Here is a 27,133-nt window from a genome sequence, read left to right as displayed (position 1 = left end):
TGTGTGGCTTTGGACAAGTTACTTAATGTATGCCCCAATTACCTCTTGTATAAAATAAGAACAATAATGGTTCCCACTTCAAAGAGTTGTAAAAATCAAATTAGTTGTTACAGGGTTGATAACAGTGCCTGACACATAGAAAAAGCTATGTAATACTCTAAAAACTTGATAGGTAGGTAGAAAGATCTTCTAAGGTCCTTCAGATATGATGAGTTTTAAGTGCATAATTTTTAAAAGAAAATTTTCATCATTGTGTTAGGGAAATGGTATAATATGGTGCTTATGAGCAGAGGGCCTGGAATCAGACTGATGGAGTCTGCATCATTCAAAATTCTGCCATTAAATGTGTGATCTCATCTTCTCTAAGCCTCAGTATTCTTACTACATAGGGTTATTCTGATATATAAGTCACTTTTTGTAATTATTAAAGTTTTGGTGAATAACTTTCTAAAATGTCCCCATTCACTTTTATATCTTTTTATTCTTGATGATCCTGAGGATATGAATATAAATATATTTGATATGGCTTGGCTGTGTCCCCACTCAAATCTTGTCTTGAATTGTATTCCCATAATCCCCACGTGTTGAGGGAGGGACCCATGGGAAGTGACTGGATCATGGGAGAGGTTTCCCCCATGCTGTTCTCATAACAGTGACTGAGTTCTCACAAGATCCGACAGTTTTGTAAGTGTTTGACAGTTCTTCGTTCATGTGCTCACAATCTCTCCTACCACCTTGTAAAGAAGATGCCTGCTTTCCCTTCCACTACGAATGTAAGTTTCCTGAGGCCTCTCTGGCCATGTGGAACTGTGAGTCAATTAAACCTCTTTCCTTATTATTTACCCAGTCTCGTATCTTTATAGCAGTGTGAAAATGGACAAATACAAAGTTATCTACAATCTAATATAAAATTACTCGCAGTGGATGAATTTGTTGTTTCTAGTTGTCCACAGACTGACAATTCAAATAACTTGTTAAAATGAGCCTAATCTATGTAGACCATGCTTAAGAATTTCCGTTAAAAACAATAGCTTCTATTTATTGAGCATCTTGTGGGTACCAAGAGTAACACATTACATAGGATTTCTAAACCTCACAACTAGAAACTATTTCTATTTTGCAAAAGAGAAAAATCTGAAAGTAACTGCGTGAATTATGATACAAATCCTCTGTGATGTCTATTATTGCTTCTTTGAGAATATTTTTTACTTTCTGGATGTCAATGTGATCCATATACCAGGTTAATAATATTAAGTGCCCAAGTAAGTAGCCTCTGATCCCCTAAGTAGCTAGCTCCTAAATTCTCAAAGGATATTCATTTAATTAAAAAAGCGGGGAGTGGGGAACAATTCAATTACTTCTTCAATTAGATACATTTATACTTGCTGTTAATAAAAACTGTATTTCCACAGAAATAAGGATACATTCTCATTTAACTATTCAAGCATGAATATTTTAAATTCAAAAATAGATACATATTAAAACTGAAATGTTATTCTAGAAAATATATAAACTAACATACTACTACGTCTTTGACTATACAACATTAATTAAAAACTCATGCCATTAAAATGCACTGAATATATTATCCTTTTACCTGAAAATTACATTAAGTTAAAAATTAAATTTTTAAAAAGAACTTTGCTAAAATATTTTGTAGAATTTTTAAATAGGTATTGTACCTATATTTCTTACTATACATAACACTACAAATAAAATTGGACTATTTGTAGTTAATTCAAGATATATCTATTCAGTGAATATGTATATCCTCTAACCTTTCTAATATAATATCTAAATTCATTTTTATCTCAATAGATGCAGAAAAGGCCTTTGACAAAATTCAACAGCCCTTCATGCTAAAAACTCTCAATAAATTCAGTATTGATGGAACATATTTCAAAATCATAAGAGCTATTTATGACAAACCCACAGCCAATATCATACTGAATGGGCAAAAACTGGAAGCATTCCCTTTGAAAACTGGCACAACACAGGGATGCCCTCTCTCACCACTCCTATTCAACATAGTGTTGGAAGTTCTGGCTAGGGCAATCGGGCAAGAGAAAGACATAAAGGATATTCAGTTAGGAAAAGAAGAAGTCAAATTGTCCCTGTTTGCAGATGACATGATTGTATATTTAGAAAACCCCATCATCTCAGCCCAAAATCTCCTTAAGCTGATAAGCAACTTTAGCAAAGTCTCAGGATACAAAATTAATGTGCAAAAAACACACGCATTCTTATACACCAGTGACAGACAGAGAGCCAAATCATGAATGAACTTTCATTCACAATTGCTTCAAAGAGAATAAAATACCTAGGAATCCAACTTACAAGGGATGTAAAGGACCTCTTCAAAGAGAACTACAAACCACTGCTCAGTGAAATAAAAGAGGACACAAACAAATGGAAGAACATACCATGCTCATGGATAGGAAGAATCAATATTGTGAAAATGGCCATACTGCCCAAGGTAATTTATAGATTCAATGCCATCCCCATCAAGCTATCAATGACTTTCTTCACAGAATTGGAAAAAACTGTTTTAAAGTTCATATGGAACCAAAAAAGAGCCCACATTGCCAAGACAATCCCAAGTCAAAAGAACAAAGCTGGAGGGATCACCCTACCTGACTTCAAACTATACTACAAGGCTACAGTAACCAAAACAGCATGGTACTGGTACCAAAACAGAGATATAGACCAATGGAACAGAACAGAGTCCTCAGAAATAATACCACACATCTACAGTCATCTGATCTTTGACAAACCTGACAAAAACAAGAAATGGGGAAAGGATTCCTGTTTAATAAATGGTGCTGGGAAAATTGGCTAGCCATAAGTAGAAAGCTGAAACTGGATCCCTTCCTTAGTCCTTATACAAAAATTAATTCAAGATGGATTAGAGACTTAAATGTTAGACCTAATACCATAAAAACCCTAGAAGAAAATCTAGGTAATACTATCCAGGACATAGGCATAAAGCAATGGCAACAAAAGCCAAAATTGACAAATGGGATCTAATTAAACTAAAGAGCTCCTGCACAGCAAAAGAAACTACCATCAGAGTGAACAAGCAACCTACAGAATGGGAGAAAATTTTTGCAATCTACTCATCTGACAAAGGGCTAATATTCAAAACCTACAAAGAACTCAAACAAATTTACAAGAAAAAAACACACAACCCCATCAAAAAGTGGGTGAAGGATATGAACAGACATTTCTCAAAAGAAGACATGCATACAGCCAACAGACACATGAAAAAATGCTCATCATCACTGGCCATCAGAGAAATGCAAATCAAAACCACAATGAGATACCATCTCACACCAGTTAGAATGGCAATCATTAAAAAGCCAGAAAACAGCAGGTACTGGAGAGGATGTGGAGAAATAGGAACACTTTTACACTGTTGGTGGGACTGTAAACTAGTTCAACCATTGTGGAAAACAGTATGGCAATTCCTCAAGGATCTAGAACTAGAAATACCATTTGACCCAGCCATCCCATTACTGGGTATATACCCAAAGGATTATAAATCATGCTGCTATAAAGACACATGCACACGTATGTTTATTGCAGCACTATTCACAATAGCAAAGACTTGGAATCAACCCAAATGTCCATCAGTGACAGAGTGGATTTAGAAAATGTGGCACATATACACCATGGAATACTATGCAGCCATAAAAAAGGATAAGTTTGTGTCCTTTGTAGGGACATGGATGCAGCTGGAAACCATCATTCTCAGCAAACTCTTGCAAGAACAGAAAACTAAACATCACATGTTCTCACTCATAGGTGGGAATTGAACAATGAGATCACTTGGACTTGGGAAGGGGAACATCACACAATGGGGCCTATTATGGGGACAGGGGAGGGGGGAGGGATGGCATTGGGAGTTATACCTGATGTAAATGACGAGTTGATGGGTGCTGACAAGTTGATGGGTGCAGCACACCAACGTGGCACAAGTATACATATGTAACAAACCTGCACGTTGTGCACATGTACCCTAGAACTTAAAGTATAATAAAAAAAATGTGTACATTCCCACCCTACCCTATCTTAGCCATTGACTCCAAAGATCATACCCTTAGCCCATTTCATTCTACTCTTTCTCTCTAACCATGTTCTATCTTTTTAGCTCACTCCCTTTTAAGATCTCAACTTCAACAATCTTTAAACCTTACCAGGATCTCTAATCCTTTTCAGGATCCTTGATACCCCAATATTATCTTTTTTCCTCCTTTAAAAGCACAAATTCCAAAGCCAAGCATAAATAATCACTTCCTGCATACATTTTCAGCCACTTGCACTTCTCTCATTTTGTCTATACTTGCTTGGCAAAACCATAACCCTGGTGAAATCTCTATACCTACACTGTGCCTGCACTTCTGCAGCTGGGTAAGGCTGGAGAAAAACAAACTACTCTAACGTTTTATGATTTGAAGTTCAGAACCAGAAACCTCAAGAGTATATTTACTGGTGTCTGGCAATCATATTGTACTTCCCTAGTCCATCCAATCTCCCACGCTTCTAGATGACTTTTATACCTTTTCCTCTTTACCAAACCTCCAACACTTTTCCCATAATTCTTCCTCACAACTGATAATACTGCTTTCTACTGCTCTGAGACATGCAAGCAGACCTAAATGTGACAAAGATAATAAGTCTTTTAGAAGAACAAAAGAAACTATTTTCATTAACTTGGAGTAGGCAAAGATTTGTTAAAAGGGAAACAAAATGGGCTAAGCAAAAAGTTAGTACTCTCAGTATATTGAGATTAAAAGCTGTGTTCAAGGCATATAATTAAGAGAATAAAATACAACCCATAGACTTGGAGAAAATATTTTTATTTATATTCACAAGCTATATGAATGTATAACGTTTCTGCAAAATAATAACTCCTATTTTATTTTCCCAGTAGAAAAATAGGCAAAAGATTTAATTTAATGTAATAGGCATTACATCTAAAAAAGGATATCTGAATAACCCAATAAGCACATAAAAAGGTGTTCAACATGATTAATCATCAGGGAAACAAAAATAAAAAGCATAATTATATCCTGATATACACCCACTATGGTGGTTAATTTTATGTGTCAACTTGACTAGACTAAGAGATGCCCAAATAGCTGGTAAACATTATTTCTGGGTGTGTTTGTGAGGATGTTTCCGTAAGAGATCAGCATTTGAATCGGTGGGCTGAATAAAGAAGACCAACCTTACTAATGTGGATGAGCATTATCTAATGTGCTGAGGGCTTGAATAGAACAAAAAGGTGGAGAAAGGGCAAATCCGCTCTTTTTTTTCTTTTCTTTTCTTTTAAGACTGGAATATCTACCTTCTCCTGCTATTGGACATCAGTGCTCCTAGTCCTTGGGTCTTCAGACTCAGCCTAGGACTTACACCATTTCCTCTTCCCTTTCCTCAGGTCTTTGGACTTAGACTAAGTTACAGCACCAGGTTTCCTGGTTCCCCAACTTGATCATATGACTTATCAGCCTCCATAATCATGAGTCAATTTCCATAATAAGTATATATGTATGTAAGAGGAGATTTATTATAGAAATAATCTTCCCCTCCCCCCCCACACACACCTCCTATTGGTTCTGTTTCTCTGGAGAACCCTTAATAATATACAAACTAAAATGGCTAAAACAAAACAATACCTGTCAATACCAAGGATGGTGAAGATGTGGGGCAATGGAAACTCTCCTACTCTGCTGCTGTGAGTGCAAATTGGTACAACCTCTTTGGAAAACACTTTGATAGTATCTACTAAAACAGATACATATGCTTTATGACAGTATTCCATTTATAGGTATATACCTAACAGAAATGAGTATAGATGTGTATGAAAAGGCACAAAAATGGTCAACAATGTTCACAGAAGTTCTGTTCATAATAGTCCCAAACTGGAAAACAACCCAAGTACCATCAAATGTAGAAAGAAAAAATAAATTGTGTATTCATACCATGGAACACTATACATTAACAAAAAGTAAAGAACCTTACATTCAGCAACAGGACTAAATTTTACAAACAATGTTGTAATTAAAATCCCAGATACAAAACAGTATAATTGTTATTCCACTTATGTAAAGCTGAAAAACAGGCGAAACTAATCTATGGTGACAGAAATGAAAATAGTGGTTATGTTTGAGGGAAGGATGCTTATTGACTGTGGAGGGACAAAGGAAGCTTTTAGAATGCTGTTAATTTGCATATATTGATCTAGTCATGATTATGAGGAATTCATTTGCAAAACCTCTTCAATCCATAAGCTTAAAAATGTGCACACTTTATACTATGATTCATTACACAGATTTACAAAAGGAGAAAAATACTATCAAGGAATTTCTACTTCAATAAAGTGACATATAAAAAAAGCTCTTGCTAAAAATAACATAAATACTGGCAGGAATGGGGTTAAGAGTTGTTTGAAAGTAGTAGCAAAGGAGGTAGCAGGTTTTGAGGAACACCAAGGTCCTGAAAATGATTAAAGAGAGATCTATACTGCTTTTGCCCTCAGGGCATTTTCCCAGTTGGTAGAAAGGACATGCAAAAAGCTAAGGCTCAGATATTCAACATTACACTTGACTGACAAGGGGGAAAAATGGAATTCAGAGACTTTAGGGGCCAAGAAACCAGAAATAAAAATCCCAACATTCTGTACTACTTTTTCTTCTTGAAGCATTCAGATGTTTAAGATACCTAAGGCATGACACTAAAGAACAGATACCAAGAAACACCTTTTTAGGAGATTAGAAAACTAAGCAAATATTTCAGTAATCTCACAATGAGGAAACAAAAATTGAAGTTCAGGGCTAGCATGAAGTAGGGTCTTGATAAACACTGCCAGGCTTTCAGTCAAAACCACTGAAAGGCTCCATCGATAGGAGTAAGGATAAATAGGAAATAGACCAAGCCTCACAAAGACCGAGAACAGCCAATAAGTCATCTCAATTGTTGACTGGATCAACACAATCTGACCCAACTCTAACCATCAGCCAAAATAAGTCCTCTCTTAAGAAACATAACATGATACAAAATTCCTTGAATTCTCCACATTGCCAACATTCAATTAAAGATTCCCAGGCATGCCAAAAGACCAAATAACCAAAAATAAGAGAACAAACATACTATAGAAAAACACATTGGTAATAAAAACCGTAAATTCAGACATGAACTTTAATATATGTATGATTAATTTGTACAAGAATATAAATGAGTAGACAATTTTATAAGTAGAAACTGAAAAATCAACTGGAAAGTCTAGAGATTAAAAATATAATAATTGAAATTATATATCAGAAATTTTACATATACATGTAATTGGTATCCCAGAACAAGAGGAAAGAAAAGATGTGATAGAGGCAATATATTAAGATATGCTTATTGAAAACGATCTTAAATAAATGAAACATTTTGAGCCATGATTCTAAAAAGTTGCAAACACAAAGTAGGGAAAATAAAATCACCTAGGCATATTGTGAAACTGCTGAAAACCAAAGGCAAAAGGAAAATCTCAAAGCAACCAAAGAAAAAAAAAGATATACTACCTTTGAAAAGCAACACTGAGACTAACAGCTGATTTCTCAACAAAACAATGGAAAACAAAACATGATGAAACATCTTCAAAGTGTTCAAAGAAGGTAATTCTCAATTTAAAATTATCTATACTTATAAAACATATCCTTAAAAAAAGGTAAAAAATACACAAATCCAGATAAATAAAAACTGACATAATTCATCACTAGGACACCTTTACATAAGACTTACTTATGGCACAAGTAACTTAGACCAGAGAATGCATGAAGGAATAAGTGCAAAAAAAAAAAAAAAAAAAAAAAAGATAGGATAAATATAAATATTGAGGGCCCGGAACAATAATAACAATGCATGATGGAGTGTTAAAAACAGTCATGTGTCACTTAATGCTAGGGATACATTCTGAGAAATGTGTCATTAGGCAATCTCGTCATTGTACGAACATCAAAGAGTGTACTTACACAAACCTAGATGGTATAGCTTACTACATATCTAAGCTATATGGATAGCCTATTGCTCCTAGGCTACAACCCTATACAGCATGTTACTGTACTGAATTCTGTAGGCAGTTGTAATACAATGGTATTTGTATATCTAAACATATAAAAAGTACATTAAAATAAAGTAGTATAATTTTTAGAACCATGATTGTATATTTAGTATGTTTTTGACTGAATGTTGTTATGTACCACATGACTGTAATTAGTAAAAATAATACTGAATCACATCAGAAGTAAAATAAGTCCTCTCTAAAGAAATATAACATGAAACAGAATACCTTGAATTCAGTGTGAATTAAACTTGTCTTTTTGTGTGTGTGTGTGTGTGTGTGTGTGTGTGTGTGTGTGAGAAAGAGAGAGAGAGAGAGAGAGAGAGTACATGTAGGCAACAAAAGCAGAATAGACAGTCTCTTCAAAAGTCATTGGAACATTTACAAATGACTACTGTATATGGCTATATGGTGACCCATAAAGCAAGTATCAACAAACTTCAAAGAACTGAAATCATTCCAAACATGTTCTCTGAACACAGTGAAACTAAACCCAAAACCCCCAAATATTTGAAAACTAATCAATGTAACCATTAGTCAAAGAAAAAACAATGGAATAATGATAAAAGAAAACATTCTGAGACATTTTAGCAAACCAAATTCACTATTACATTAAAAAAGGATATGAATTGGATAATATATTGCAACCAGACTGGGTTTATTCCAGGTATGCAATATTAATTTAACATTCAAAACTCATAGATGCAGAAATAACATCTCATAAAATTAAATACCCATTCTCAAAGGAAAAATAATTAGCAAACCAGCAATAGAAGAAACCGTCCTTAAACTTAAGATAACAGGTTATCTTAAAATTTTTCTGCCTGGTTCCAAAATATTAAAAGCTTTTCAGTGACACCAGGAATATGACAAGGGTGGCTGTTATCATGATTTCTATGTACTATTGTATTGCAAGTCCTAATCAGTGCAATAAGGCAAGAAAAAAAGTATAAGGACTAAAAGGAAAAAGTTTACACTGTCAAAATTAAGCAAAAACGTGATTTGTGTATATATAAAATCTAAATGTATCTATAAATAACTTACAGTTAATAAAATTAGCAAGATCATTAGATAGGTCAGCATAGAATTTCCAACCCTATGCTTATATACTCATAATGAAAAATTAGAAGATAAAACTTTGACACTGATACCCTTTATAGTAACATTAAAAAGCATGTAAAACTAAGAATAAATGTAATTTTTAAATTACATTTAAAATTTAAACAGCATATTACAAAGCACTACTGAAAGAAGATACAGAATATTACAAAGATACTAAAAGAAGTTAAAGTAGATCTAAATAAATGGAGAAATACTTTTCATGGACTTAAAAATTCAATATCATAAAGATGAAAATTCTTCTCAAACTACTATATATTCAATGCAATCGCAATTAAGATTCCTAAAAGATTCATGTATATAATTATGTATGTGAAAACTGACAAGCTGATTTAAAATTTTTAAAGGAAAATTAAAAAGAAAGAATATTCAAAATTATTGTGAAGGATGAAGTTTTAGTATTTGTACTACTGATTATGATAACTTCTATTATAAAGTTATATGAATTCATGCAGTTTTGTACTGACACTAAAATAGACAAAACCAATGGAACAGAAAAGAAGTAAATCAAATATATTCAGCCTTTGATAACAAAGATGTCATTACAGTGCTTTGGGGAAGGGACAATTTCTTTTTCCTTTTAAATGGTGATGTGTCAAATAAATACTGATATTAAAAAATGACTCCTACCTCACCACACACACACACAAGCGCACACATAGAGAGAGAGACAGACAGAGAGACAGGGAGAAACAGAGAGAGAGATGCATACACTTGATTCAAGATAGACTGTATTTCTAAATATGAAAGGTAAAAGAAAGCTTCTAAACCTAACATAGGAAATATCTATGACCCTAGGGTAGTGAGAACTTCTTAAAGACCAAAGAAGGCCAAACAAAACACAAATCATACAGGAAATGATTTGTAAATTATTTGTAAGTTTGAAAATTATTAAACAGTATGAAGGAGACATTGTTAAGAAAGTGAAAAGGCAAGCTATGAAACAGAAGAAGATATTTGAAGTACATATGTCTGGGGGGGAAAAACCTGTACCCATGTTAAATAACTCTACAAATCAATTTTTTTGAAAAAGACAACAGAATGCTGCAAAAAAGGGATGGGGAAATACCTGAAAAAAATGTTTTATAAAAAGAGGATATCCAAATGACCAATACCAACATGAAAAAGTAATCAACACTATCAGTCATAAGGGATGTACAAATTATTACCAGGAAATGTTTACCAGAATAGGTATAATTAGAAATATGAAAAACATCAAGTTTGGGAAGGATGTGGAGTGACTAAAACCCTAAGCACTGCTGGTTAGAAACAGGTTCAACCAATCTGAAAATTTATTTGGTGGTATTTACCAGAACCACATGATCTGTGACCCAGAAATCCAGCAATTAATTCAACAGCATTCTCTCTCACGCACACACAAAGACACACATGCATGTATATATGCATGTATGTATATGAGTGTATCCATAACACATATTCATCAAATACATATTCACCAAAACATACATATATTTACCAAAAGTCATGTACAAGTGTGTTCAAAGCATTATTCATAAGAGCTCCAAACTGGAAACAACCCAAATTTACATCAACCATAGAAAAAATATGTTTTGCTATACTTATACAATGATATATATTGTGAAAATTAATAAATCACTGCTATGACAAAAACATGGATAAGTGTCACAAATACGTAAGTGAAAGAAGGCAGTCACAAAGGAAAACATGATGTAGTATTCCACATTTTAAATCTAGTAATGATTGGGTACGGGGAGGAGGGAAGCTTCTGGGGTTTCAATAATATTCTATTTCTTGGTATGGGTGAAAATTCACATGAGTGTTCACTTTATCAAATTCATTGGCCTATAAATTAGGATTTGAATACTTTTGAAATGTATGGTATACTTCAATTAAATTTTTTCTTGAAAATAGTACTACTGTAACATAGTTTCTCAATTCTACTACACAGAATATTATAAAGTAAATTACAACAAAAAACAATCATAACCAAAACCAAAAAAGTTTCCTTCTGCCAACTCTACCTCCACTATGGCTCTCACTGTTATTGTCACAGAAATCACTGGGAAAAAACATTTGAAGATTTTTAGGTCACTGATGCCTTTGAGTACAATAAAGATTAAAGATAAGAAGTCACTAACATGTTTATTTCTCATGCTAAACTTGTGTGAGTAACAGAACAAGAAGGTTATGGTGGCTTATACCTGTAACCCCAGAACTCTGGAAGGCTGAGGTGGGTGGATTGCTTGAACCCAGGAGTTCAAGACCAGCCCGGGCAACATGGCAAAAACCCGTCTCTACCAAAAATACGAAAATTAGCCAGGCAGGGCGGCACACACCTGTAGTCCCAGCTACTCAGGAGGCTAAGTTGGGAGGATCGCCTGAATCCAGGAGGCAGAAGTTGCAGGGAGTCATGATCGCACCACTGCACTCCAGCCTGGGGAACACAGCGAGACCCTGTCTCAAAACAACAACAACAAAAAAAACCAAAAAACAAGAAAGTTAAATCTAATTATAAAGAATCGGCCGGGCGCGGTGGCTCAAGCCTGTAATCCCAGCACTTTGGGAGGCCGAGACGGGCGGATCACGAGGTCAGGAGATCGAGACCATCCTGGCTAAAACGGTGAAACCCCGTCTCTACTAAAAAAAATACAAAAAACTAGCCGGGCGAGGTGGCGGGCACCTGTAGTCCTAGCTACTCGGGAGGCTGAGGCAGGAGAATGGCGTAAACCCAGGAGGCGGAGCTTGCAGTGAGCTGAGATCCGGCCACTGCACTCCAGCCTGGGCCACAGAGCGAGACTCCCTCTCAAAAAACAAAAACAAAAACAAAAAGAATCAAGAAATTGTTGGGTCAAAGATTCTAAAGGTATTTAAAGAATAGGTTCTTATATATTAAACCGGGTTGTGCATGTAACCCAGTTTGACATTTTTTATGTTGTTACATACTTCATATAACTTCATGTTAATACTTAAATATTAATATGCAGACCACAACATTCAAACATGTTGTATTCTAAAAGCTGAACTACATTAAATTTAAGTTCTCTATATCTTGACTGTAAGTAACTATAACATAGTAAGAACAGAAAAAGAACATTTTCTCCTTTTTCTTTCTTCCCGTCTCAGGTTTTACCCAAGACACATTAAAATTACCTGCCTGGCCACCAAAGTCAACTGATTTGACCACACATACTGTAAATCACAGGCCAGTTCACTTTAGTAGGTGAGCGATGAGAAAGGGAAAGAGAAAGTAGGGTCAAAGAGAAAACTGAAAGTGAAGGGAAAAGGGGTACACATTTTTTAAATAAATGAGAAGACATATTATTATACATGTAAAAGATAAGAATACAAAGACTCCTGGGAAAGCAGGAGGGATTGGGATCCAAAGTAATAGTGGAGGGATTGGCCTTGCAGAGAAAGATGTACAATGTGATATCTACAACATGTACCAACATTTTTCTAACTCCTTCCATCAAAGGGTGGAATCTAATTCAACTTCCCTTGATACAGACTCATTAAAGTGGCTCACTTAATGAACAGAATACAGCTGAAGTGACACTGCTTGACTTTGGAGGCTAGGTCATAAAAGGTGATACAGCTTATACCTGGCTCTCTCCCTCCTTCTTGGAACTTAGCCACATGATATGAAGGCCCAAGCCACATGTAGAGGTCATGTGTAGGTGCTCCAGCTGACAGTCCTAAGTAAGGTACAAATTACCTGTACGGCCAGCATCAACAGGGAAATATGTAAATGAGCAAGGCTTTATGTGTTTCTAGTCCCCAGCTTTTGAGCTAAGATAGTTGATGTCATATAGAGCGCATAGCTGAGCTCTGCCCAAATTACTTACTTTCAGAAGTAAAATAAATGTTGTCACTCTTTAAGTTGCTAAATTTAGGAGTCCTGTGTGATGTAACAATAGATAAATATAACAGACAACTCCTCTATTATAATAGAGTAAGACGGTCAAGTTAAAATACAGTAGGTGTGAATATTTAATAGGAAGAAGTTAAAGGGGTTCCTGTCTGATAGCTTTTCTTTTCCTGGTAAAATATGATGTAATATCATGACTTAGAAACAGATAATGGAGAAGTCAGAGGTATAAAGAGAGAAATGAAATAGAACTTGTGAAGAATGAGAGACAGAGTTGATCAGAGAAATGTGATAAAACTGTCAAGTCATGTTGACAGCCCATTTGAGGTTGATGATAGTAAATTTCTAGTGTTCTTCTGTGTGGCTTTCTCTAGCAGTGCTTGGCTCTTGGCTGAAAGCACTGAGAAAGCACATAGCTGAGTTTATCATGAGTTACTTTTTTGTTAGAGAGATTTGATAAAGAGGCAGATGTGCAAAGGAATTTTGGGACCAAGTAATCTAAAATGGTTAAGAAGAAAAAATGAAAATGAGAGGACTGATGGATAAATGGATGAGAAGTTCTGATGAAGAATGATCATAATGGGAATATTTAAAAAGCAAGCAAAAAGGAGAGGAAATTGTGATCAAAGAATCACACACCTACATTGGTGATTCTTGAGCAGTTAATGAATATGACATGGTCCTTGGCAAAACTAGACATCTGAAATGAACAAAAAGGGAATAGGAGATAACATGGTCAAAGAACAGAGGTGCAGTGATATTAAATGAGTCGTTAACATAGAATTCAAAACCACCCAGAATGAATGCAGAGCTGAGAGTGTAGAGGAACATTGTGAGCCAGATGCCAAAGTATTTGATGAATAAGAAGTAAGCAAGAGACTGGTAAATGACAGCAACAAGGATGAGAAACACATTGGCACAGTTGAATGATATATGCCTTGAATAACAAATTTTTCAAAAAGTTGGGAGCATAATACTCTAGTTTTCCCTAGTCCAGTGTCTTCTTCCTACCTGCCTGAGACCAATCTCCCCATACCAACTGTGATATAATTTTGATACATAAATGTCAAAGAAGCTACTACATAATAAAAAAAGGCAGGGAAAGAGGTACCCTCTTATCACATTAATCAACTATTATCCCCAAACAGTCAATACATTACTGACACAGTTCCTGCCAATGAAGGAAAGGGAGGAGGATGTATGCTTCTACAAGAGGTTTGAATTTTTGATCCACTTAACTATCCATGATTTTAGCTCCCACCATGACATGAGCCAAGAACTGTACCACATTCCAGAGATTAAAAAACTAAACAACATAGACACTGCTTTGCCAGAGCACACTGTAGTGGGGATAGGAGTTGAAAAAGCAATGTAGTACAAGTGCTACAATTACAGATGTAAATATCTCCAAAATGGACTCAAAGCAAGTTCCCATTTCAGTTAGTTTCAGTCTATTTCCCAAGATGATCTCAGAAATTCTATACCACTCCTATATAAATTCCTATGCTGCATTTTCACACTAGTATTAATCTCAGGTACCTATGTATCACTGTATGCCTTACTATAAATATCTGTATCTGCCTACCAGTTTAAGGACAGGAACCAAGTCTTATTTTTATTTGCATCTACAGACTAGTATAATGCCTGGTTTGAAGTAGGTACTCAGTAAGTACTGATTAAGAATGAATGAAAGACAAACAAGGGAATGCTTTGCCTGTCATTCTATGAATTGAACTATGGCTTATTCATGACCTCAAGACTACAGCCTAAAGTGAGGCTCATATTCTTCCACAGTTTAACCTGTCATGGCTCCTACTCAGAGGGAGTTGAGCTAAGATTGAAAGAGCTAAGTTACCAGTACAGCTAGCCCCTGTAAAAGAAATAATTAATACCTATACCAACATGCTCTCTGAAGTTTGTGGCTCACATACAACAATGGCCTGCTGATGCTATATGGTCATCTACTTAAGAAGAATACAGTATAGAAATGGAATATTCATTTTACTAAACAGGACTCTAAACTAATAAAATCACAAGTACAGTCTCTTTAATTTACTAAGGACAAGTCCAGATTGAGAAAACAGGCTTGTCACAGACCTAATGGTTTGGATTGCACAGCTGTCTTACAACAAAACAAGTTTAAGATGTCCCTGAAAAATTAACCTATGAATAGAAGACAACAGTGAATATAACATTAAACTGTGGTCAGAGAGCCTGGGACTTTATACCTTGTTACACCAGGCCAGATAAAAAAATATGGCATCTACATTGGATTTTCTAAGGCAGAACTAATTTCAATTATGCTAGTGTATCAATTTAACTGGTGCATTTCTCTCTTATAAGAATATCAAATTTGATTCGGAAAATTTTCTGCATAGATACATAGCATTACTGAATCTAATTCACATTACAAAAAAATACGTCCTATAATCCACTTCCAACAACATTCTCATCATTGTGCTTTTACTTGTCTAAATCTTTTACTAGACTATGAGCTACATGAAGACAACTCTTTACTCCCTATTTCACTGGTTAGGGAATAAAAATAAACTAAATGAATACATTAATTACAGCAGATTAAAATAAAGAAATCCACTAAAAGCATTTTAAGTTATACCACCATATCAGGGGAAAAAATTTATCTGCATAATAGTAGTAAACCTTAGTATTAGCAAGAAAGAGACTTATGTTATAAATACTGATGATTCTTTTGGAAAGTGCTGGGGGCTGGAGAGATTATAAAACCTATAAAGAGTAAAAAAAACAAGCCTCGGTGGTACACACCTGCAGTCCCAGCTACGCAGGAGGACTGCCTGAGCCCAGGAGTTTGAGTCCAGCCTGGGCAACACAGTAAAACTCTGTTTCAAAATAAATAAATAAAAATTTAAAAATGTTTTAAAGAGTAAAAAAGCATTAAAGTTTTCTTGCTTTTGAAATTGCTAAAAATACTACCTAAATTTGTAAACACATATGTTTCACCTTTAAACATAAATGACTAATCAGTTAAATATATTTATTGTCTAAGCTCAGTTTATATCAAGGTTTTATGACAATTCATTTTACTTGTTCTACAACTAGCTTTTGTAAGTTTGGAAGAATAGTCCATGGGTTCTAGGGTTTCAAGTTTAGGTGAGCAATCCCAGATTTTCTGTCTATGCTACTTGATTTTACACACTTTAATCATGTAACCTTAATTTTTCTAGATTAAATGAAATATATATATATAGTTTATTCACACACAATAGACTTTCCATGCTCTTACTCCTGTTAGCTGCCCCTGATCTAAAGTTTCTCTGGTTCTGCTATACACAGAACACCACATCTATACATAGTACACTAATGATTTCACATAAGAGTAGAATGCTTCATGTTTTATTTCCAAGACTCTGCCCTGATGGTGAACATTTTGATGGTTCCTTTACTTGTAGTAGGACATGAAAATATCTTCAAAGATAGTACAGTGATTCATAAATTTGTCTTTTTAGGTGCAGACCCTTGCTTTATTGGTCTGATTTGTTCACAGTTAAGCCCCCTGCTCAGAGGACCAACAGGCCAGCTAAGGAGCGAAGGAGGTGCCTCGAGCCTTCCAGAATCAAGGCTCTACAGGGTTCCCCAGTCCATCGCTCATTTTCTGGCCCCCTGCCTGGGAGGCTAGCTGGGAGGGGGTTCCCTGGGGAATGGGGATGGGCGACTACACGGGATTTCAGTGTGGGACCCAGGGTCTGCTCTTCACAGTAGGAGGTGGAAGGGATGACTAAGTTCTTTATTACAGACCTACAAAAAATGAGAGAATTATGTATTATTCTCACTAGTTTGGGCTTCTTTTTTCTTTTTCTTTTTACAAAACAGCAGCAGGAAAGAGAAATGCAGGTGGCAGATGAGCCAGGCATGAGGCTTCAGATCAGAAGGGACCAGAGATGAGGACCAAGGTGTGGCTGCCTGAACAGGAGTACTGTGGGCTGGCCTGGGCTCTCTCTATGCATCCTGAGAGAACTGCCATAGGCCCTAGTGGGAGGGGATGAAAGGCATGTGGGAGGGAAGAAGGCAGTCCCTGGATCAGCAGCAGCACCATCCTCTGATGCTGTCTGCCACCATCTTGGGCAGTCCGCCAGCTCGGAAGCACTCACTGCTGGAGCCTGGGCTCTAAGCATGGACCCCAGAGGCCAGACAGGAGAGAGGTGGCAGGAAGAGTTCTATTGGTGTTACACGGGGGCAAGGGAACCAGGACTCGTCCTTGCTTGTCAGCCCATCAGCTTCTTCAGGCAGGCCTCCAGCTGATCCTCATCTTTGATGCCCACAAACTTGTCCACCACATCCCCATTCTTCATGGCCAGCACAGTGGGCACCGCCAACACCTCATACTCAGTGGTGAGGTCTGTGTGGTCATCAATATCCACCTTGGCCATAAGTACTTTCCTATGCTGCTTGGCCACCATCTTCTCTAACCTTGGCCCCAGTATCTTGCAGTGTCCACACCACTGTGTGTGGAAATCCACAACCATGGGCGTCTCACTGTTGACCAACTGGTCTTGAAAGTCACGTCCATCCTGGATATTAACGGTCATCAAGGAGATCCTGGTGGTGTATATTATCCGATCTGAGTTGAGTGTTACAGCCAGGCCACCAGGACTGCATTGTGGGGTCTGCAGGACTCCGTAAGTGAGAGGTGGCCACCGATCCTGAGAGGGCTTCCTGGAGACGACTGAGACCAGGAACCTCCTCAGGAAAAGTCACTGAGACATTTCCCTGCAGTGCGAGCAGAGGGATACACAGCCCAGCCCTCCCTGCCTGTCAAGGGCACTCCTGTCCATTACTATCATTCCTTAAATGTAAATCAAAAGTTTTTGCAAATACATTACCATATATTTATTTGCTCAATTGAGGATCATTTGCCACTTCTCTGCCTACACATTTTGTGAGCACTTTTTATGATTTATTGCCTAATCTTGTTGCTTCCTAAGTGTTTATTTTTTCCTTTAAATAAATATAATAGAAGCATTGGATTATAAAGCTGGAAGAAGAGATCACAGTGTCATTAGTCCATCCCTCTCAATTTTATACCATAACTTGGAGATATTAAAACATATGTCCAAAATGAGATATTAGAATGTATTAGGAAAAAAATTAGATTTTTCTTACTCTCAAGTTTATGATTTTACTATTCAATTACATCTGAACTTTTAAACATCTATGTTAAAGGACTCTAGGGGAATAAAACCGACATTTACTTAGTACATAATAGATGTTGGTGCTATATTTTACATGTTCTTTCCACTACCCTGTATAACTACAAAACTGAATAGCTTAGAGGACGCACACTTAAATTATAAAAGTAATATTTTATGATTTTAAATTACTTTGTTTCTTTAAAAGTTACACTGTTCTCATCAGTGCTTTGGCTTTCCTCTTTTTAAAACAAAAAGGTTAAACTTTTAGTATATAAAATTCTTAATTTATGTAAGTTATGCCAGATGTTATAGTTTCTATAGTTTCTAAACAGTTGTCTTTGAAAAGAGTAAAATGAGGATAAAATGTGGAAAAGGTCCCTTGACCATCCAAGGTCATTTTCCCCCATGGCTGGGAGATAAAAGACAATTCACACATAGAATAACCAATCAGCTATCATTTATCAGAAATGACATGGGTATCCCAAATTCAGTATGTCCCAACCCCAACCCCCAATGTACTCCTGCCCTCTGTATTCATTTCCTGACTCTATTACCGGCGTTACAACCCATCTACCACGACACTGAAGCTAAAAATGTAACGTTTCATCCCCAATTCTCCTTTTCCTCATTTCCCACATGCAATCAGTAAAATACATTCTGCTCAATTTTTCAGATTTCTCCCATTTCAGATCCTTTTCTCCATCCCTACCTTTACCACCTTGGTTCAGACCCTCAATAGCCCTCACCCAAATTATCATGAGTCTTATAACTGATCTTGCCTCTTCCACTTGCTCCATAATGATTTATCTTCACATCACCACCAAAGTAACCTCTTTTAAACCCAAATTGTATCATGTTTCTCTCTTATTTCCAAGTGCACAACGGCTCCCTGTTGTCTGAAAGATAAAATTCAAACTTTCGCCATTATGTGGTCCTCTGTCCATTTCTTCAGTTTCATCTATCATTATACAATGTCCCCTTTTCCTGTCACCAACCCCACATTCCATCATTTAATCATAATGGGCAACTTACTTCCTTCTCCTGAATATGTTACATGGCTTTACTTCTCTGCATCTTCACTTATCAATGCTCTGTCTACTCACAACACCCTTCCTCCTATAATCCATGTGATGAACATTTATCATTTTCAATGCTCAACTCAGGGCTCAACTCCTCTTTGAAGTCCTTTTTGAACCTCTTCCTCCCCATCCCAGTGGAAATGACCTTTCTTTCCCTTGGTTCCCAGCTGAACTTTAATGAAAGGATTTGTGACAGGTTTCATGTGTTTGTTGACATGTCTATCTTTCCCCCTCTGGAATATGGGCACCCTAAGCAGGTACTGCGGCCTATTCAATCTTCATTCCCATAGTCTTATGTAGAGTCTGTCACATTTTAGGAGCTTGATTATGTGTACTGAATAAAGGAATGAATGAAGCAATGAACAAAGAACTATATAGGACATTCTTGAAGGAATACATTTAAAAGTAAGATTAAATACTCAAAATAATGAGATACTGACCTAAGTACATTTACCTTTTATAAATTTCACACTTTTCTATTTAACACAATGTTTTTCATTAAAAATTTAGGATTTATTAATCTAAGGAAATTTGATCACCCATGTATACAAACATTTATCACCAAGATATATAACTTCATAAGTTGTACTAATTTTTAAAAATTAATTTAATGGAATGTCAAAATGAATTATGGTCAACTACTAATTATCTGACAGGATCTTAATAGCTATCCTGGCTTACCTAGCACCTTCTCACGTGCTGCTTCTGTCACTCAGCCATGGCTTACTTTTCTAAGCTGGCTTTCATGCCTCTAATTATCCTACTGCTGGCAATGAAAAAGCAACAATCTGTCTACAGTCTAAGTGAAGGACACTGAGGAGGAGAATAGGAAAAATGGTTCCTGAACATGAGATAATTTGATACAGTGGACAATCCGCACAAACAGATTCACAAAATCATGGAACTGGATGAGATCATATGTATTTATCATCAAAACTGCATAACTGATTGTTTTGACTTTTTTCATCTTACACCCAAGAAAGATTTCCCAGGTACCTCTGCATTCTACTGAATTGGAACAAATATCTGCTACTGATTTTCCTTTGATAATTGAAAGGTGCAAAGACCTAAGTAAGATATAAGAAATCACTACATTGCTCATCAACATTTAAATCTACAAAAATTTTTCAATAAAAGAATATTCACTGAGATTGAGTATTAAAAATCACAAATTTTAATTCTAATACAGCCCCAAAAAGAATTTAACTTTGTAGTTAATAAATTACACACAAATTATTGAACTATAATAATTTGTTCACTAAGTTTATAAATACTTATTCTGAGGAAATGCTGAGGAAATAAGTTAATTCTTAAATGAGAAAAAATAAATTCAGCATTCCATTAATCTACACACACTTGTAAGGATCCACAAATAACCAAGATGACAGAAAGATGGGTTGGCATTTTTATTAAATGCAAAAACAGCTATGTTCTAAACCTGTGCTGTCCAATTTACCAAACACTAATTAGCCACATGTAAGTTAAAGATTCAGTTTCTCAGTGGTACTATTCACATTTCCAGTGCTCAATAGACATGTGGCTAGTAGCTACTATGGTGGACAGCATAGGTGGAGATCACTTCCATTATCACAGAATGTTTGACTGGACAGTGCTACTCTGAAATGAGAATTTGCCAATACTTTTAAAATGATAATACAAGTTCAAATAATAATTTTTTGATTGACTATTCGGCAAGAAGGGAAAAGTATACATTTACAAATGGGAAAAAAATAAATATAAGTACTGCGGTAATGAAGCCTTTAAGTAAATAAAATTAGTTTTATGTGGTTTAATTTGAAATTCTACTATATTAAATCTGAAAACATGATGATAAAACTGAATCTAGAGAATGGTACAAGAAAAAAATAATCTTTTTCACTTAAGATTTTAATATACCAAATAAAAGTCATGTTTGAAAAGTGAAACATGCTATAATTGTCTAAGCTATTCTGTGTGTCTTAGCATTGGCTATTCTACTGGATAGAGAGGCTGTTCAGCAAAGTGGTTAGAATTTCAGGTTCTGGGCTTACAGTTGCCTCAATTTAAATGTTGCTTCTTGACTTACTAGCTATGCAACCTTAAGCAAGTCACTTAGGCTCTCGGAGCCTTTGTTTCCTCATCCATAAATGAAGGAATAACTCAAGTACTTTACAGTTAAAAAGATTAAGTAAAAGTTTATATATGGAAAGCATTAGATAACCCGGCACATATTAGTCCTCAAAAAATTTTTGTTGAACCTAGTCTACTGGTGGCTTTCTATGATTAATTCCTATTGACTTTCAAATCCATAGGACAGAGAGATACTCTGGAAAACATTCAAAGATCATATGTGAACACTAGGTCACATGGTAACTTAATGACTTGCAGTCATGAAAGAATCTACATTCAAATCTCTACCAACACTGTTCACCCATGGGCCTCAACATTTTTCCAATGAATGTATAACACAAAGCCCAATAGGCAACTTGGAGGTATAGTATTTTTTTAAAATGAAATAAATAAAAACCCCTCCCAGGTTAAAAGAAGTAGCATGCTTTTTTGGTGTGTTGGTGACTGGGGCTGGTGTAAAAGGTAAAAGACTGGATAAGTAAAACAAACTTAACTGACGAGTTTAAACCTTCTCTGAGAATTTTATCATATTTCTAAAATTTGTTTCTCTGTATTAGCTGATGTTTAAATAACTACATCCAAATTTTAAAAGGGATATATCTTCAAGAGTAATTTTTAAAACACACACTATCATATACTATTATGTATATAATAGCGCCAGTTATTCTTTCATTAAGTTTTGAGATACATCAATACAATTTCCTAATGCACTACAGCAGAACAACAGGTACCTAAGTTAATGTTATCTCCAAAACCTGTGGAGATGAAGATGGAATCTCACTTAGCCTTTAGGTCTTACCCCAGAAAATGTTAATTCTAATACAGGGACCAGTTTCAGTAGAGTATAATATAGGCACCAGATAGTCAAAGTTAACCAAGACCCTTCTAAATTATCTTTATGCCTAACTTCAACTTCATTCTTCTGGAATATTTTTAGAACTAAGCTCTGGAATCACCTGCCTTTCTGAAGCTTGGTGCTAACTGAACCTGAAATTTTAACTGACTTGATACTTTTAATCAACTTTTCAAATCAAACATTTTCATACAGCAATTTTCAGAGTTCTAATTCCACTTTCCATAATGTTAGCACTTGTATTTTTGCCTTTCAGGTAACTCTTATATATATGAGTTACCCATTAGACAGTAACATGTTTTAGCTTTTACTTATAGTCTCTAATTGAAACTAAAACATTTGGTGAATATTTTGAAAATAAATGTATTAATTGATTATTTAGTGATGCTGAATGGAGTGCAGGCATCAGACTCTATTCCTTACTCGGTTATTACTAACAGTATGATCTCAACTCCAGCTTCTTCAGAGATCAGGATCTTTGAAAAGGAATGATTGTACAGGCTGATCTGTAACATCATATATTTCTAAAAGTTTTGAAAAACAAGTTTTCAAGAATAATTCTTTAAAAAAATACACAGAACAGTTAGGTATGTAATGATAAGAGTCCTTTCATTAAGTTTAAAATACAATTTCTTTGTTTACTACAGAACAGCAACATATACCTGATAACATTGCTCCAAATGAAATTACAAACATTAATCAACACATGACATTTCAAATAATTTTCCCTATGACACATAACATGCTATTTTTTTTTTTGGTCACTTCACAACAGCTTTTTAAACTATTATAATGACCTTGTTTCCATAAACAAAGTTACACAAAAAGCTGACTAATATACTTAAGTACTAGACTGTCATTAACACTTAAAACATAGGAAAGAATTTATTCATGGAAATAATTTAAATATGTTCAGATAAACATTTGAAGTTTCCATTTTGTTTTCAGTAAATATTCTGAGGTTATTTCACAGCTATGAGTTGCAAATTAATACTGTGTAAGGGAGAATTGTTTTGGTAACTTAATAAAAAATACACAGGTCACAGGAGAGTCTACTATCATTATCCAAAATATAAACATTATACAGGTCAGCACTTGCTAATGAAAACTACTAATAGGATCATTCTCCAAACACTCTTTTGTAACACAATTAGCACGTTTTAAGTTAATACAGTTTTAAATTAACACGAAAAATGACAACATATAAGGTACAAATAATTCTTTACGCTTTTTACATTTTTTATACTTCCTGTACAGTTAGTTACTATATTTCCGCAATTTTAAAAAGATAACAAAGGCCGGGCACGTTGGCTCACGCCTGTAATCCCAGCACTTTGGGAGGCTGAGGTGGGTGGATTACCTGAGGTCAGGAGTTCGAGACCAGCCTGGCCAACATGGTGAAACTCCGTCTCTACTAAAAATACAAAAATTAGCCGGGTGTGGTGGTGGACGCCTGTAATCCCAGCTACTCGGGAGGCTGAGGCAGGAGAATCGCTTGAACCCAGGAAGCGGAGGTTGCAGTGAGCCAAGATTGCACTATTGCACTCCAGCCTGGGCGACAAGAACGAAACTGCATCTCAAAAATAAATAAATAAAAATAAAATAACATACATTCTACCTCTACAATGGTTTCTTTAGATCTCTGTATGAGATACTGTGTGTTCTTAAATAGTTTATATAATAGCTCATCAAACTTTTCTGGAGCTCCCGAAAATTGATACCAAAACCTTACTGATGAAACATAAACCATATAATCTGATCTATTTATGTTAAACCAAATGAAAGACTAAATCCTTCTAAATGAATTCTACTTTACTAATACAGAAAAAAAAGCTATTTCCTTCATGCTAAATTATAAAATTAGCCTAATTCTTATGTTACAACCATGAAAACATTACAAGTAATATTTACACAAACTAAAATTATCAGGCCCACTTTAAGTGCTAACATGTCATTCACTACTGGTGATGTAACAAATATCATCTGTTATTCGGCCATTCTGAATTATAAAAATATATAAACTTTACAAAGGCAAACCAAGTTTTATTTCACGACCATTCTGACACATATATACACACATATATATGCATGTGTATACATGCATACACAAACACACAGACACACACACACACCTCACAGCCATACAGAAATTCCATTTTCATGATTTTTTACTTTTTGATGTAAAGTGTGGAGTACCCGCACCTTCAGCTCTCAGAAGAAATTAACTGTGTTCTGGAAGCACTTCCACTCCGAATGACCTTTAAGTTTTACAGGCATTGTAGCAGATCCTAGAATGTCTAGAGAAAAGGCAAACCTGCCTGGCTTTTTTCTCTAATGGATAAAGTTGCTGTTTGGTCTCATTATGTTTTCCATTCCTAATCTGAAGAGATGAAGGATCTCTAAGGCAGAGTTGTTCACTCAGGATTAGCCTCACTTGCGTAGAGCCAGACTAGCAGCCCCCGCCTTGTGATAAGGTTGGGTTGGACCCAAGTGATGGAGGGAGAAGAGCCAACCTTACCCACAGCACCACTACCTGTAGCTCCCAAAGAGTCGGCGAGAGGGGAAAGCAGGGGTGGGATGGCACTGGGGACTTCTTTCCTCGGACCATATTTGGGGAAGTGTTCCAGAATGTGTGCAAGTCCTCCTCGCTAGAGTGAAAAAGGGAATCCCAGGGAACGCTCTTCCCAGGATCCCCACATCCGGCCCTTCGCACTCAGCCCTCAACGCGGAGCTGGGGGGTCGGAATGGAGGAGGAAGGCAGCTGGTCCCCCGGCCCCCCAGAACGACTCCCGGCGGCCGCTGCTAGGCCTGGCCCGTGCCCGCGGCCTCAGGAGCTGCGACCCGGAGGGGCCTCGGTGCCCTGCGCCGGCCCGCCCAGCGGATACCCAGACCCGGCCTTCAACTCACCGCTCTCCACCTCGCTGCCTTTCTTGGCGGTCGCCGCGTTGCCCATGTCTGGGGCGATGGCAAGAAGGGGTCAGGGAGGGGAAGGGGGGCTGGGGCCGTGCCCGCCACTCCACAGTCTGGGGCAACTCCCGCTTCTGCACCCGTCAAAGCGGTGAGTGCGCCTAGCGCTGGCGCCCGGAGTCCGGGCGGGGAGACCGGGCCGGGTCTGAGGAAAGGGTTCCAGCGAACTCCTCAGCACTGGTAGCTGCGGCGACGGCGGCGGCGGCGGCGGCGGCGGCAGCAGTAGCGGCGGCGGGCAGACACTCCCCCTTCGCGCGGCCCGCCCTCCCCGCGCGCCCCCGGGCAGCCGCGCGCCCGGGCTAGGCCCTGGCCCGACTGTGTCTTTGCGGGCGGGCGCGCGCGCCGGAAGTGACGTGGGCCCGGGACCCCGGCGGCGGGCGGTGGACCCCTAGCTGGCCGAGCCCAGGGTTGGGGCCTGAGGTTCAGCTGACCGCCTCCTCCGCCGCGGTATCCCGGTCTAGCGCTCGGATGCCCATCGCTGAGATAGTGGGAGGTGGAGTGGGAACCGCTAGCTTTGCGGAAGGCAGAGTCCCTCCTCAGCCTGGCGTTCCCAGTGCCCTGGAGTGGAGTCGCGGGATACCGTTCAGCGGCTCGGGTGGTTTTCCTTGTGTCCCGCCACGCGGCGGCTCCTCACTCAAAGACTGCCTTTTCCTCACAGCGCCAGGTCCGAAAAAGAGCTGCACCTTCGGGTTGGAGATCGCGCGCAAGGGTGGTCTCTGGGTTTGCATCTGCCCGGCATCGGCAGTAGGAAAAGCCTGGTCCCTAGTCACGGTCGTAGTTCGAGCCTTTCATTCCCTCGCACATTGAGGTATTCGCTGAGCCCTCCGCGTTGTCCTCGGGGATAGTAGGCTCCAGTCACAAGCCCTATGTTTTCAGACTTCCCAGGTGGAGATAAAGGAAAATTTTACTATTTCTGCACAACTTCTGTTGATGTACAGCATTGTATTTAGCAACTTCTGTGTAGATCTGAAAATAAATACATTCCCAATTGTTAGTTGCGTTTTTATTAATATAAATCTTAGAATACTTGATTTTGCTGTTAGCTTTACTTAGGTAAATTATATGGCACTCTAGCATTTTTGTGGTTCCATTGAACTTTGCTCTGTGTTTTCCACTTATTACAAAGTCAAAATAGACTGTAACTTCCCAAATTATTCTATGTTCCCAAGGCACCAGGCATAGTAGGTGTTTTACGAATACCTGTTGACTTGAAATTTCTCAGGCTTTTAAAAAAATTTTCATTACTGACAAAAAAATGGAGCGATAAGATTATTAGTAAACTTCCTATTATCGCCAATTCTGTTAATGTATACTGCATTACAACTTCTATACGAATAGTAACTCATTTGCTCCTTATAAGAACCCTATGAGAGATGTGGTTTTACTGTCATCATTTTAGTTACGAGCAAATTAAGGCACGAAGAAGTGACTTACCAAGATTACACAGCTATTATCTGGTGGAAGCAGGATTTGAACCCAGGCAATTGGGCTCCAAAAATCTGATCCTTTGTCTCTTAATGTTGACCAAAAACTTGTGGATGTTGTGGTAAATTGCTTTCTCTCCATTTGAAATCCCATTGACTTGAAGAGAGAGATGCATAGTGAGTATACGTCTCAAGGAAATGTATTATATTGTTTTCTGGGTTTCAATTCAAATAAAATAAAAATAGTGAAGCAAGGATTTGGACTAGATGATGTGAGGTTTTGTGTCGGCATACAACAGTATCACAACAATGTCATCTCCAATCCCATTTAGTTTTGTGTTGTGGCTGTTATTTTGCCCCACATACATAGAAAGTTCAATAAATAGCACTGAACCACATGTATACCAATTAAAGACAACTTTTGATATTCTGTATTCTAGAGGGAATCTTTCTA

General features: G+C 37.1%; 1 protein-coding gene and 1 pseudogene across 3 annotated transcripts in view; both read right to left on the bottom strand.

The window, feature by feature from the left end:
- The window catches only part of PRKACB (protein kinase cAMP-activated catalytic subunit beta), a 165,556-nt gene extending 139,974 nt beyond the window's left edge, over positions 1-25,582 (bottom strand). For 2 of the 3 annotated variants that reach the window (XM_025376506.1, XM_025376552.1), the window contains exon 1: positions 25,196-25,582. In XM_025376506.1, coding sequence (XP_025232291.1) covers positions 25,196-25,241 — 46 coding nt within the window. In that variant the 5' untranslated portion in view covers positions 25,242-25,582. The remainder of the gene's footprint in view (positions 1-25,195) is intronic. The other variant, XM_025376477.1, reaches the window with a different exon arrangement.
- On the bottom strand, positions 17,248-17,881 carry LOC112618920 (annotated as a pseudogene).
- Positions 25,583-27,133: the final 1,551 nt, after the last annotated feature.

This window comes from Theropithecus gelada, chromosome 1 (genome assembly GCF_003255815.1).
Source record: "Theropithecus gelada isolate Dixy chromosome 1, Tgel_1.0, whole genome shotgun sequence".
In the NCBI taxonomy this organism is placed as follows: domain Eukaryota; kingdom Metazoa; phylum Chordata; class Mammalia; order Primates; family Cercopithecidae; genus Theropithecus; species Theropithecus gelada.
Note: the sequence above shows the minus strand (reverse complement) of the source record. Positions and strands in the feature narration are given on the sequence as shown.